This window comes from Diplotaxodon limnothrissa, linkage group LG23 (genome assembly GCF_057381915.1).
Source record: "Diplotaxodon limnothrissa isolate DT_005_m linkage group LG23, D_limnothrissa_male_GT1.1, whole genome shotgun sequence".
Taxonomy (NCBI): Eukaryota; Metazoa; Chordata; class Actinopteri; order Cichliformes; family Cichlidae; genus Diplotaxodon; species Diplotaxodon limnothrissa.
This window is the reverse complement of record NC_140617.1, coordinates 25,783,177-25,797,097: the sequence shown is the minus strand read 5'-3', so window position 1 is coordinate 25,797,097 and position 13,921 is coordinate 25,783,177. Positions and strand designations below refer to the sequence as shown.

The 13,921-nt window shown below is 40.2% G+C and overlaps 1 protein-coding gene across 2 annotated transcripts in view; it reads left to right on the top strand.

Annotated features, from left to right (window-relative positions):
- The window catches only part of LOC146608185 (inactive dipeptidyl peptidase 10-like), a 144,888-nt gene that overhangs the window by 62,736 nt on the left and 68,231 nt on the right, over positions 1-13,921 (top strand). The window contains exons 1-3 of one of the 2 annotated variants that reach the window (XM_085348976.1): positions 4,964-5,026; positions 8,822-8,936; positions 9,110-9,205. In XM_085348976.1, coding sequence (XP_085205102.1) covers positions 4,964-5,026; positions 8,822-8,936; positions 9,110-9,205 — 274 coding nt within the window. Of the gene's footprint in view, positions 1-4,963; positions 5,027-8,821; positions 8,937-9,109; positions 9,206-13,921 lie in introns of those variants that run through there. The other variant, XM_085348975.1, reaches the window with a different exon arrangement.

Below are 13,921 nucleotides of genomic sequence, written 5' to 3'. Positions count from 1 at the left end.
ATATATATATGTGTATATATATATATATATATATATATATATATATATATATATATATATATATATATATATGTATGTGTATATATGTGTGTGTATATATATATATATATATATGTATGTGTATATATGTGTGTGTATATATATATATATATATATGTATGTGTATATATGTGTGTGTATATATATATATATGTATGTGTATATATGTGTGTGTATATATATATATATGTATGTGTATATATGTGTGTGTATATATATATATATGTATGTATATATACATATATATACATATATATATATATCCACAAACATGTATTATACTACTCTGTGTCACTTCTGTGTCACATGTAAACAGTGCTCCACGTAATACTTGGCTAGATGGCAGTAGCGTGACTCCTTAATCACAGCCTCTGACCAGTCCAGTGTTTCTGTTTCAGTGATTTAAACATTGTGATATCCAGATAAGTGATATACCTTCCACAGAATAGCAGCCGCATGACTACATGATCTCCCTAATCCGGCGATACAGGAACAGCCGACTGTCTCCACTACTCCACTTTCTCTTAGCATTGCCCATGCTAAGTGTTTCGCTTGATTAATACTCTGGCTCGGCTCTACAGCTGCTTTAAGAAAAATAAAGTCGCCTTGTTTGTTGAGTAGTACTTTATCAATTTTGTTGCTGTGCGGTGCTCTTGTAATTACGTAATTCCTCGCCATCAACGCCTTCGGAAAATACAAGGTAATTAATAATGTCGATGTAGCTAACATCGGGCCATAGTTTCATGTCATCTACCCACTCCGTGAGAAGTGACGGGTGAGGCACTGCAACTGAACTGTCCTCGCTGCTTTTTAAAACATCTCTACTGTGTATCCACCTTCGATGTGTTGCCATTTACTCCAGGTAAAAGAAACTGCAGTGAGAGAAATCTTTATCAACAGTGAAGGTGTAACCCCGCAACTGTCAACAACAGCGCAAGCGGAAGTAAAAAACCGGCTTCCGCTATGAATCGGGGTAATGGCGCGAAATCAGAAATACTGTGGATAGATGCACGTAAACTTGTGTCAGAAAGTTCACTAAACTCTGATACACACAGAATCTTTTCGTTCATCATGAGGTTTAACTTAGCGTGGCTCTAGGTTTCTATTGGTTGCACGAAGGTACATCACAGTGCACAGCGGTCAAAGTTCAACCGGGTTGAACTCAACTTTGACTGTGCAAAGCACAGCAGGGAACCGCTATTGCCTAGTGCAAGCAATAGAAAGGAGAACGGTTCAGAGCACAGCAATGCGTGAGCTACATCCTATGTGAAAAGGCTTTAAGGCTGTGCTGAATCTGTGTAGAGCCTATTGTGTACCCTGCAGAAGTAGCCAACTCGGTTGCCAGTATTTATGTTGCATTCCAGTTATGTTTAATGTTGGAAGTCTACAGTGATGTCAGCCCTGAGTTAGTCTGTTCCAGTAGGAAAGACAGAAAAGCAATGAAAAACAAGATTTGTTGAGCTTCTTAGCAGGGCAGAGCCATTCATGCATCTCTAGCAATGCAGAATAATACTTGTGTTTTTAATGGTAAAAAAAAACTGCTGCAACATATTCATGAATAGAGCCTGTGTATGGTTTATTTAGCAAGTCACAAATACACAGCAGTGGCGGTATAGATTCAAAGTTTTTCTGTTTTATTGCAGTTTATGTTCACTGTCGCCATCGTGGATTGTTAACTTGGGGTTGGTGGGGCTAATTTGACTTTCTAAAACAGTGGTTCTTAACCTGGGTTCGATCGAACCCTAGGGGTTCGGTGAGTCGGTCTCAGGGGTTCGGCACAGCCTCCGCCATGACATGCATGGCTCATTTTGTGCACCAGTAAAAAACATATCTATGTCTTGAATTTGAAAAAAAAATCACATTTTATTTTTCAGTAAAGGGGTGTTCAGTGAATTCGCATATGAAGCTGGTGGGGTTCGGTACCTCCAACAAGGTTAAGAACCACTGTTCTAAAATCAGAGTTGAGGGCACATTGGGGATGAAAATTATAACTCTGGACTTCCAACTTATTCTGGAACCCAACAATATACAACGCAGTTTACTAACATACTAGTTGTCGTTGGAGTTGCGCTTATTGAGCAGTCCAGTCTCTTCAAGTTGATGTTAAAAATGATGAGAAAAGAGGAGGAAGAGGAAATAATGGTACTGAATTGTGATGACACGTAGTTGCGCTTTTATGATGGTGCACATCAGGCTTCAATGTAGCGTTTCAGCATTAAAATATATGCTCGAGATTTAATACAGACATATAAATCCCACTTACCTAAATTTTTTCATTGATGCTGAATGATGCTTTCACAGGCTCTATGCAACCATGTGAAAAACGAACTACCCTGTTACTGCTTCCATATGAATGAATAAACTCGATTAGCTGTTTATCAGTAAGTGTGACTACCTTATGAAAACAGAACATTTAGCGGTTTGCAGGTCTGAAGCTTTCAGGTGTGTGTTAACACAATGCCAGCGAATTTACCCCAAGCTCAGAGCACACAACGCTCAGAGAAACTGCAAAATCCAAGAGCTACTTCTCAGACTCTACAGGCATCAGTTAGCTTGTTAAATGTTAAAGCACAGCACTGAACATGTATGGCTTATTTGAAAGGGTTTTCAGAAAAGACCGGGGCAGCACAGCTTAGGTTTGCAAAGTTACATCTGAAAAAAACCACTAGACTTCTAGAACAATGTGCTTTAAACAGACAAGACCAAAGTGAAGATGTTTGACCATAATGCACAAAACCAAACTCCGCATTTTGGCTTGTTTTGTAGACCCAGGACCTGGACAGCTTTTCTATACTGAAGTATTCTAGTAAAATCTGAGGACATCTGTCTGACTGCTACAGACCAAACTTGGTCATGGGAGGTTAATCTGGTTTGTCTGTTTTGTGTATTATTGTAGGGTCTTTACATTACAAAAGAAAGCACCTCGAGACAGCTGTTGTGATTTGGCACAATATAAATCAAATTGAATTGAATTTATTACATTTTGCCTTTATTTTTGAGAAATTCCTGATGAGAAATTTCAGTCCACTTTGAAGGTTTAAGAGACTTTAACCTGTGCCTCACATATTTTAAAGTGGAATACCTGTTGAATGTTTAAACAGTCTAGCATGACAGTAAACATTAGAGAATTGGTGATCTTTGATGTCCACCTACAAAACTCCTTCAGGTTTCAGGTCAGATACTTTAAAACTCACAGCAAGAGTCCTTTTAAGCTTCCAAATTTGAACATGTTTTCCATCTTCTGCCTGTTGGAGATAATTAGACACCAAACAGCTGACCAAATGAAGATTGTCAGGATACTTAACAAGTCAAAAGAAACATGAGTTTTTAGCTCGTCTCTCCGGCTCTACAGAGGGCAGACAGACTGCTGGAAAACATGCAGTTTGATGTGTTTGATGTACGAACAAGGCTTCATGCTGTCTTCCCTTTATGCTTCTCCCTCTCAAGCTCAGAAGAAAGGCCACTTAGTCAGCATGTGACAGCTTCCTATTACAGTCCCATGCAGTGTCGCTGCTGGAAACATCCGAGTGCTCGTCCGCAGCCGTCTCCTGGCCCCGTGCGAGGTTAAACTGAAAACCCTGCTTGCATCATTTCTTTCTCATCTTTTCTCTCACTTGTCAACGTCTTGGCTGCGGGTTCAACTTTCATCATCGGAGGCTGGAGTGAGGAATGATGTAAGCTGGTAGCTTCTTGAGAAGCTACGGTTCATTGGATGTCTTGGAATCCTTAAGCAAACTTTCAGCCTAAGAGCACAACGTGTGAAAGCTCAGATCAGATTTTCCACTTTAGCTCGGAGGATAATCACCACTCTGTCTAGACGACGGGAGTGTTATATGACCGTAAAAGTCAAAATTCAATCCTGACTGATGCTGGAGATGAACGCCGGCGAGTCTGCTCTATTTTTATATCTCGCTTCCATTAAAAATAGTGAATTCCTTCTAATGTTTTCTAAATGCACTCCAAACAATAGGAGGAAATAAAGGGACTGTTCTTCCCACATCATTATTTTACAGACTGATCCATGTTGTGTGCTGGATGACCTGCATTTTTCTTTCTTTTTTATTCAGTCATTTCATTTTACAAAGAAGTGATTCACACACAAATCCGTATTAAAACAGCTGGATACCAATTATCCAAGTTATATTAGTTTTTATAATGTATTCATTTGCAGTATGCTGGAAGCTTCTCATCCATACACACACACACCGGCACAGTAAGCTTGTGTATTTACTCGTGTATCTTCATTCAGGTGTTAGAGTAGCAGGAGTCGGTGAGCCGATGCGCTTATCCTCCTTTTTTCCTCATTATTGCGCTACTTCTTTCTTTGTTACACAATATGTACATTTATGTCGATAATGATAATAAATAAAGCAATAACAATCACATTAAAAGAATAAGACTAACAAGAGGAGCTCCTCCTGGCAAAGCAAACATGTTTGGCACAGGTTCAGACTCTGTTGTACAGGACACAGATTATGAAACAGTAGTTCATAAGTACATGCAGATATGATTTCTGTTTGCTTTGTGTCTCTGACTCTGTAGCCTGCTGATATTTTACCTGATTTTGTATCACTCTGCATGTTTTTTCCCTTGTTTAGTTTTAAATCTCGTTGTGTGATTGTGTGACACAGTTTTGTTTTTGTTGCATCTTTGCTTGTGTTTTATATCTCATTTTAGTTTTTGAACAGTTTTGTTTTTGTAGATATTCTCTGTATCTTTTTGTTTTTTATTGCAGTAGTTTTTGTCTCCGTTTGACACATTTTGCGTCTCTTCTGCTTATTGCATGTTTCAATTTCCTTTTAGCCAGTAGTTCAAGCCTTTCTTGACCAACGGTTACATGTAAAATATGTATAAAAATAAAAATATGATCACCTGTCCTCAGTAACTCACTGTACTATGTGACTTTTTGTTTGTGTGCCCTGTCATGAGGAAAACAATGGAGCTGATGAAGAGCAGGTGCCTCTCAGCATTGAGTGTGCACCAACAGGTGTTCATTATCACACTTGACCCGACTGTACCTGGTTCTGCATTATTAGGGAAGTGTTAAACATAACAGTGTGAAACCTAACCTCTCCACAGATTTTCTGTGGCCTCTGAAGCCAATGTGTTGAATGGAATGATTTACTCAAGGGCTCCGGAGGTCCATATGCACGTAAACTTGTGTCATAAAGTTCCTTGTGTGGTTGAGCTTAGCCCGGCTGTACGCCTTGTTTCTATTGGTCGCGTGAAGGTAGGTCACAGAGTGGGCAGCATGCGCGAGTACTCTTTGCTGGTGTGGTTGTGGGCAAGCAGTACCTTATGGTACTGCAAGATTTTAGTCCATTACAGCGTAGTTTGTTACCAGTTTTATTACTTTCTGGTTTTATTACCAGAAAGTAATAAAACAAAAAGAGGGCGAGAGCTCCCAGGGCCTAACTAAAACAAAAATGCAAAACAAAAGGCCTACCCAGCTGCTTGACAAAAGGTCAGTGAAAACATACAAAAGTGGCATCAACCGCATACCCTAGTGTGTCTAACAGTTTAACGCCTGCAATCAGTGTATAGGTACCCCAGCTTACCTGTCCAGCCTCCCACCACACATAATATAAAGAAGCCTGTTCGCAAATGTTTGTCATAGCAGAAGCCAGCAGCCACCAGCTGGCCAGGGAGCAGCTCATTTGTAGTAATCCTCGGCGTGTGATTGGCCAATGCCAATCACTTCGAACTGGCCAATAGGTGGAGGCTTGACACCTGAAAGATAAATAGAACACAAAAGCAAAGCCACACCTCTTGGCACGTAACAGTGGCACAACTTAAGGGGAAAGAAACAGGCTTTCCAACCGCATAAAAAGACAGGTAGTATTGTTACAACAAAGGAATAATCAACCAAATTTCTTTGATTAAAAAAAACAATATCAAAGTTTGTCTTCCATGATTTTTCTCATTTATAAAAAAGTTCAGCTACCTACCTTGAAGTTCTTAAATTGACCTCTCCCCTTAGAGGTCGCCACAGCAGATCATCTAGTGCTATCTCACCTTATCTCACCTCTGCCACACCACCTCTGCATGTCCTGCTTCACTAGAGCCATCAAACTCCTCTGCCTGGCAGCTCTGTCTTAAGGATCCTTTTCCCAGTATATCCACTATCGTTCCTCTGCCCTCTATATACTCATTTCTGATCCTGTCCATCCTTATCACTTTTCATCTTCAGCTCTGCATCCTGTCTTTTTGCCGCCGTTTGCAAATCGTACATTAGATCTCAGAAGATCTCAAACACACAGTCACAAAAGTCACAGAATCAGTGAATGTGCAAATGATTTTCATTTTCAAGTCTCCACTACAGGATATCAGAGGTGCCCTACATCACGCGTCACACTGGTGTTAGTCACAGTGCAGCTGTATAAAGGACGAAGCTTTGATAGATTTGGTGGAGTTGCAGGTGATGAATTTTTCAGAACCATGAGCGCTCAGTGGACTTTTACAAATCTCACTCTGGCCCTGTGATGAAGACAAGGAAACTTATTGTATTTCTAAGTTCTCCCAGGTGTCTCAGATCCATAGAGCCTGAGGCTGTTCATTAAGGCCTCAAAGTTGTGGAGCTCTTACTGACTGAACTTATATATTTTTTCCTGGTTAAAATCAAAAAATGGGAAATGCTCAGGGGGCTAAGCTTCACTTTCAAAAAACTTTAAAAAAGAAAAAAGAAGAAGAATCTGAAAACTGGCTGCTAGTACCAAGCTCAAAGGTAGCAAAACAAGGAGTTAGCTATTAAATCAGCTTCAGTGCTCTGGAAATTTTGTGTTAACTTCACAAATTCATATTAAATTAAAATGTAATTGAAACCTGGAGATGTATTGTTAATGCTCTACAGCATAGGTGTCAAACTCTGGCCCGCGGGCCAAATTAGGCCGCGAAGCCATACCAAATTACTATCAGAGCTGGCCTACTGGTATTATACAGCTAATATATATATTGTTTAGTATTAAGCTTTGCTTGTTCCATATTCAGTTTTTCAGCTAAACTTGTTTGAGTCCATAAGAAAAGATTCATTCTTATATCTGGAGGAAGATTTTTTTTTTCAATAAATATTAACGTTAGCCCGCGACTTTGTTCCATTTTGAATTTTGGCCCACTGTGTATTTGAGTTTGACACCCCTGCTCTACAGCAAGTATCACACAGTAATCTGGACCCAGGGGCTCAGTTCATACATGATTTTTAAGCCTCTGCTATGTTTGATCTTTTTATGATGGTGGTTGGAGCACGCTCAAGCATCTCAGTCCCAAACGTCCTGTAGATGTTCAGTGTGAACACCACAGCATCAAATTCAGTGAGCCTTTATTTCCTCTCTCATTTTGAAAGAGAGCACAGATTACAGCCAGAGCGTTCTCACTCCCGAGGCGTAACATGTCGACGTTTTGTCACGTCCCGCGGCGTTCCTGAGGAACGCGAAAGGAGACCTTCGGCGTTCTTAGGGTACGCGGCGGGTTATGGCTGGAATCCAGTGCAATGACGCTCCCGCGGTAATAGACGTTCCAGCCCTGTATTCCAGCCCTAAACCTAACCTTATCCCTAGCCCTAACCATAACCTTTTTCCTGACCTTAACCAGGACTTTAATGATGTCAAATAGCGTGTTTCTAAGCGATTTGAAGAAAAAGAGCGAACATGTGTAGATTCAGTCCAGAGGGTTCTCATATTTCCTCTGTTTTCCGAGGTCGTCATTTAGGAACGTGGTGGGTAGCCGAAAACGTAATATGGTGACGATTTGTCACCTAGCGTAAAATGTTACGCTTTGGGAGTGAGAACGGGTTGTTACAGCAGAGCCACAATTTTCTGTCCATCATTTAGTTAGAGTGAAATGGCCAAGGTTTCTTTGTCCTGTCTTCCTTTCCTCACCCCACACCAGTGGCAGATGGCTGTACCTCCCTGAGCCTGGCTCTGCCGGAGGTTTCTTCCTGTTAAAAGGGAGTTTTTCCTTCCCACTGTCACCAAAGAGCTTGCTGATAGGGGCTCGTCTGATTGGTGGGGTTTCTCTATTTTCTCTGTATTATTGTAGAGTCTTCACCTTACGATATAAAGCACCTTGAGCTAACTGTTGTTGTAATGTGTCGCTATATAAATAAAATGTAATTAAAATGAAGCATCAAACTTTATTTTGCTGGAGAAAGGTACAATTTTTGTATTTTTCCTTCTGTACACCAACACAGCAGAGTTTAAAACACTCAAGATGTGACTGACGTGGAAACCTTCAGCTTTAATTTAAGTGGTTTAATGACACTTTTGAATTAACTGTTTAGAAATTACAGCCATTTTTATACAAAGTATCCCATTTTTCAGAATGATCAAAAGTAACTGTATTAAGTTAAGAGTTGTGTGTGTGGTTGAGGCTTGTGGGGAGCTTCAGGGCAAATCCCTAACTGGTCCACAGCACCTCCAACTCACAGTGAGCTGCCAGCTGGTGCCAGATGTCATAAGACACCTTCACAGGTCTTGCAGAGCCCATTTCTTTATATCAGTACTGGGATGATATTTTATTGTCAGCGCCGTGTAAAAAAAGTTTTCCTAGTTTGGTCTGGAAGAAGTTACACATAAATTCAAACTCAGCCACATGCAACACCTCTGGGATGAAGTGCAAGCTGGACCGCATTAAACAGCATCACTTCTGACTGAATGAGAGCAAAATCCCACAGCGAGCGTAGAGGCTGTTAGGACTGCAGATGAATTCTCGCAGTGTTCGAGTGACTCACACACAGAGGCACAGTTTCTGATGATTAGTGTTTGTTTCTGACTTTCTGTGTTTGCAGGAGTATGTGGACGTCAGCCCTCCGCAGAGGAACTGGAAGGGCATTGCAATCTCTTTGCTGGTGATCGTGGTGGTCTGCTCGCTCATCACCATGTCTGTGGTCGTCCTCACACCCGGTATGTCAGCCTGTGGAGAGAGACAGGATGATGTTTCTAGCTTTCTAAACCATGCAAATATGTGTTTGTCAGAAGTACATGAATATGCTTTATAAGACACTTATAATCTGCAGCTCTGCGTTGGATGAATCTCTCACTGTAACCTGGAGTTCACCCATTTATTTGTTTTCCAGTTGAACTTCCCGGCAGCAGCAAGTCCAGGCTGACTGTAGCAGATCTTTACAAACCAGAGTTCAGCATTCACGACCCCGAGGCCAAGTGGATTAGCGGTGAGTGTTTACATGAAAAAAAAAAACCACACAAAAATCCTCACACAAACAAAGATGTGTGTTGCTGAATATTTCGAGTCTGAGGTTTTAATCCTGCACAGAGTAGCAGCGTTTAAGTCTCCTTTTACAGAAAGAGAAGGAAAGGTAAACTCACGTCGTATATAAAAGATGGACTTAATGTGCTGCCCAGGGCTGGGCGATATAACCCAAAATTCATATCTCGATATTTTTTAGCCGGACGGCAATATAAGATATATATCTCGATTTTTTTTAAAGCCATAACGTAAGAACAAAAAGAGAGTTCTTAGTCAAAGCTGTGTCCCAGATGTCACACAGGCACTTTTATTAACATACAGCATAGATGTACATGAAAAAAACTACTCAAAAATAAATTATGAGCATTTATTAAATAATAATGCTCCATAAATAAAAGAAAACTATGTTGTTTTTGTGCATAACAAAGAGCTCACAATTGTGCAGTCAAAATGCAAACTAACAGACGCCGAGCACAATAACAAAGAGACAGATTTCACAGCTGCTCTGTTCCCAACTTCTACTGCGTGACTGACAGCCTGGAGTTTGAAATCCTCTTTGTAACCGTGTCTCTGAACAGGTGCCATTTATGGTCCTTATACACACACAATACGGTAATATTACGTTGAAGCACAGTACGTATTACGTATTAGTAGTCTGGAGCCTACGTATTAGGCTCCAGACTACGGTAGCCGTAATGTTCCGACAATCCATCAAGCGGTGCAGCTCAGTAGCTTACCAAAGTCGAACTAAAACATTTTTTGACAGATTGCTGAGCGCCGTGTTCCACATACAATCGGTTCACGGTCAGTAAGCACAACCAGAATTCATACATAAGGCGCGCTGTCGACTTTTGAGAGAATGAAAGGATTTTAGGCTTAGCTCGTTAGCGTGGTTAGCTCGTTAACAATTTGGTGCTGTCCAGCCCCACGCACGGGGCGATGCGCAGTAACTCGTTAACGGAGATTTGCCGTGTCCATCTTGTCGCTGCCTCCAGGTGAAGCGATGGGGAAGGAGGGGGAGTTGTGTTCAGTGAAGGAGAGGCGAGGCCGAGTAATGTTGCGTAAAGACAAAAGTGGACGAAAGAGAGGCAAACTTGTGGCTCCACAACTATAATTATAACGTAACATAGACTATATCGATATAAACGATATTGTCACATCTTATATCTCGTATAAAAATATATCGATATTTTTAAAATTACTCGATATATAGCCCAGCCCTAGTGCTGCCACTCATTTGACATTTCTTCCATCATGTTTGTTTTTTTGTTTGTTTGTTTTTTTGTTTGGAGACAAAAGTGACCAAACTCCAAAGGACATTAAGGTAAATAAGGTAAATGCTGTTCTTCAGAGTGGGAAGGTCATCAAATGGGAAATCTCACTTCCTGATGTGTTTTTGGATCAGTCTGGGAGCCCTAAATATTTGTCCCTAACAAGCAAAAGTAGCAAAGGTAAATCAGAGTTACTTCTAGCTTTAATTAAGTAACAATAGTACATTTACTAGATTGTGATTTTTTCAAGCAGCTCTGGCCATTTTTTTCTGTATATAAAAAGTGAAATTGATTTCTATAGCTCCTACTGACCAAGAAAGGTGACAATTAACTTCCCCTCCTTGTCTGATGGATGGATGGATAATATCAGGAGAGAATAACACCCGATGTACGTTATAGACAGAGAAACACAGTTTACTCGTGGTTCAGTCTGACAAGAGTGAAAACAGGATGACAGCCTGTTGAATGACAACTTGAGAGAAAGCCCAAAAAAATAGTGTTCACATTCATTTATTTCCTTTTTCGCAACTGATTGCAAGTACTTGTGCCAACCAGCTGGTTGCCTAGAGGTTGAGCATGCAGCATGTGACATCCTCAAGCTCTGGGTGATAACTCTAAATTGTCTGAGGGGAGGCAACCTGTCTCCGAACCATCGTGGTCTCTCTTGGACTGACTGTAATCACTCAGACTGGTGAAGGTTTGCAAACAATTGCTGTTTAATTTGTAAGTGTAGGCAAAGGTCAACATGTTGCACTCAATCCGAGTCAGTCTGTGCTAATAAGCGCAACTCATCTACGTCTCGTCTCTTTGCGAAAGAGGACTCCACTGGTTTTCTGCTTTTAATCCTACATCAAAGTAAGGTTGCAGTCAAACTGCTGTCCTGCAGCAACTATGTCACAGTTTCAGATCTTTGAGTTTCTCTGTGCACGCTAACCACACTGCCGCCCGACTTTTTATCTGCTGATTTATCATGTGTTTTACTCTAGATTAGTTGGACCGTAAACTCATCAGTAAAGTGGAAAGTAGAGTCATTTTCTTATTTGACTTCCTTATAACCTGAGGAGGAAGAGTCACTTCACGTTGGCTGTCAGGAAGAATGGCCATTGGTTTCATATTTCAGACCTGGAGGTTACATCTTGTTAGTTTTGATGTAGTCTTAGTCCAAGAACACATAGTACTCCATAAGCTAATACTGAAGCCTTGTGCAAATAGACACCTGATTTTTGTTAGCTGCCTGCTCATGTTTGTTTACCAACACTTTAAATTATTTTCATCTAGATCTCCTTTCACTGGAATCATAGACCTTTGTGACCATCGATTTCCATTGCAACAACTAACTTTCATATGTTAAGAAATAAAAATGAAACATTTGCATGCATTATTTAGGTACACTTGGTTTTGAAATAAACACATATTTATATCTCGAAACATCTGCCATGATGGATTTTTAATCAGTTTTATGTAATGAGATAATGGAGCAATCCTAGCTACAATAGCACTAACTTTTTATGTGCCTTTATTTTTGGAAAGAAAAACAAAAGTATTGCTGCCAATATCTGGCTTTGATGCAGAGGAGTATAGTTACATTTTAATTGTGACCCAAGGTCACGAGTCGTGGCCCTTGCAGAGTGAGGTGAAGATGATGTAGCTCAGGATGGAGGAGGTGAGGACAATGTGTGAGGAAAGCGACATGTAATGCAGTGCAGGCGAATAAAACTGTGCAAACAGCACAGAGGTGAAGTCTATGTGTCAGTTCGAGAGGCCTGATGAGAGGTGTCGTTTGGTATTTTTATCTTTTGAAAGAAAAAAAATCAGTTCTTCAGTTTCAAGAACAGCGTGTAGAAAACTTTACACAGTTTTAGTTGGTGCACAATTTCCCCTGTTTATTCCTCATGTGTTCCTTTATTTAAAAAAAACAAAACAACAACAACAAGAAGTTTAATAATTTAAACATCCATCCTGTTACGCTTAACCAGTTCAGGGTTGCTGTGGCATGAAGTTTATCCCCACGGTCACTGCTCGCCGTGCTGCAACCACTAATTAAAATTAAATTAAATAATTTAATTAAAACTACTCTTAATTAATATGACTTCCTATATGACTGTTAAATATTACATTCAAAGATTAAAAGACTAAATCAATAAACAGCTGATTTAAAATAAATACAAATACACAATAATGATATTTAATTTAAAATAACATTTATACTTGCATTGGGTAAAAGAGTTTGCACAGCCACGATATGTTTTCCTAAATATGTTTTGTAGGGAAATATAAATGCTGCTGTAGCTTTGTCCTGGGTACTCTGTTCTTCATCTATTTTTGTTCCCCACCAGCTTTTGAGGGAAATATGTTGATGTGTAACTGCTGACCAGCTAGTCCACCACTGTGCTCATCAGCTCGGCTCTAACTGGGTCTGCTTGCTGTTTTGTACTGAGCAGGTAACATACAGGTGCGTTTCTTTAGGTTTTTCTATGAGCACAAACTCCACCTGCAGTCAATATAATGTGTTGCTGTAGCTGGTTGTGAATAAAGAAAACAAACCAGACCACCTTCATTTATATTCATAAAATACTCAGCTTTAAACAACATTACGCTATTATGCTTTTCCTCATTTATTGTCATATAAATACTGATGTATGTATTAGAGATGGACCGATCCGATATTAAGTATCGGTATCGGTCCGATACTGACGTAAATTACTGGATCGGATATCGGAGAGAAATAAAAAATGTAATCCGATCCATTAAATATCAAAAAAGCACCTCACAAAACTTGAGACACGGCGTAACTCGGCTCATAACCATAGCACGCAGCAGCAGTACCCCTCACGTGATAGAGCCGCTGCGTGTATTTGTAGCCTCGCTAGCAATCCGGCATTTCATCTCTGAGGAAGTTATCCCAGAGAGAAGTAAAGCAAGTGTGTAAGTTCATCTCTGGATGTTTGTAAAGCATTTCCACGTTAAGCTTAACAACCGATATATGGAGCAACTGCCTCTTCTCGCCCTCCCTCTCCTGTCGTGAAACTGATCAATGATCAGCTGATCGGCTTTTTTGTTGCAAGTCCGTCTCTCTTGTTTGTTTTTGGCCCACTTTGCACCAGAAAGAGGAAACCAGCGTAAAAACAACAGCAGCACGTTTAAGCTTGATAATCTGTTGTTAGAATTTATTTAATATTACTTTCTACTCCAGGATCTTTTTCTATGTAGCTGACAGCTGGTAACTGTGCAGGGGCGGATCTAGCAAAGTTTAGCCAGGGGGGCCGATAGGGCATTAACTGGGAAAAGGGGGCACAAAGACATCCTTTTCTTTCTTATTCTCATTTAAAATGTCTCGCTTTTAATAAATAATTATCAGAATCTTACACCCAAAGTTTTAATCTGATGTAAAATGTATAGAAGTCCATTAC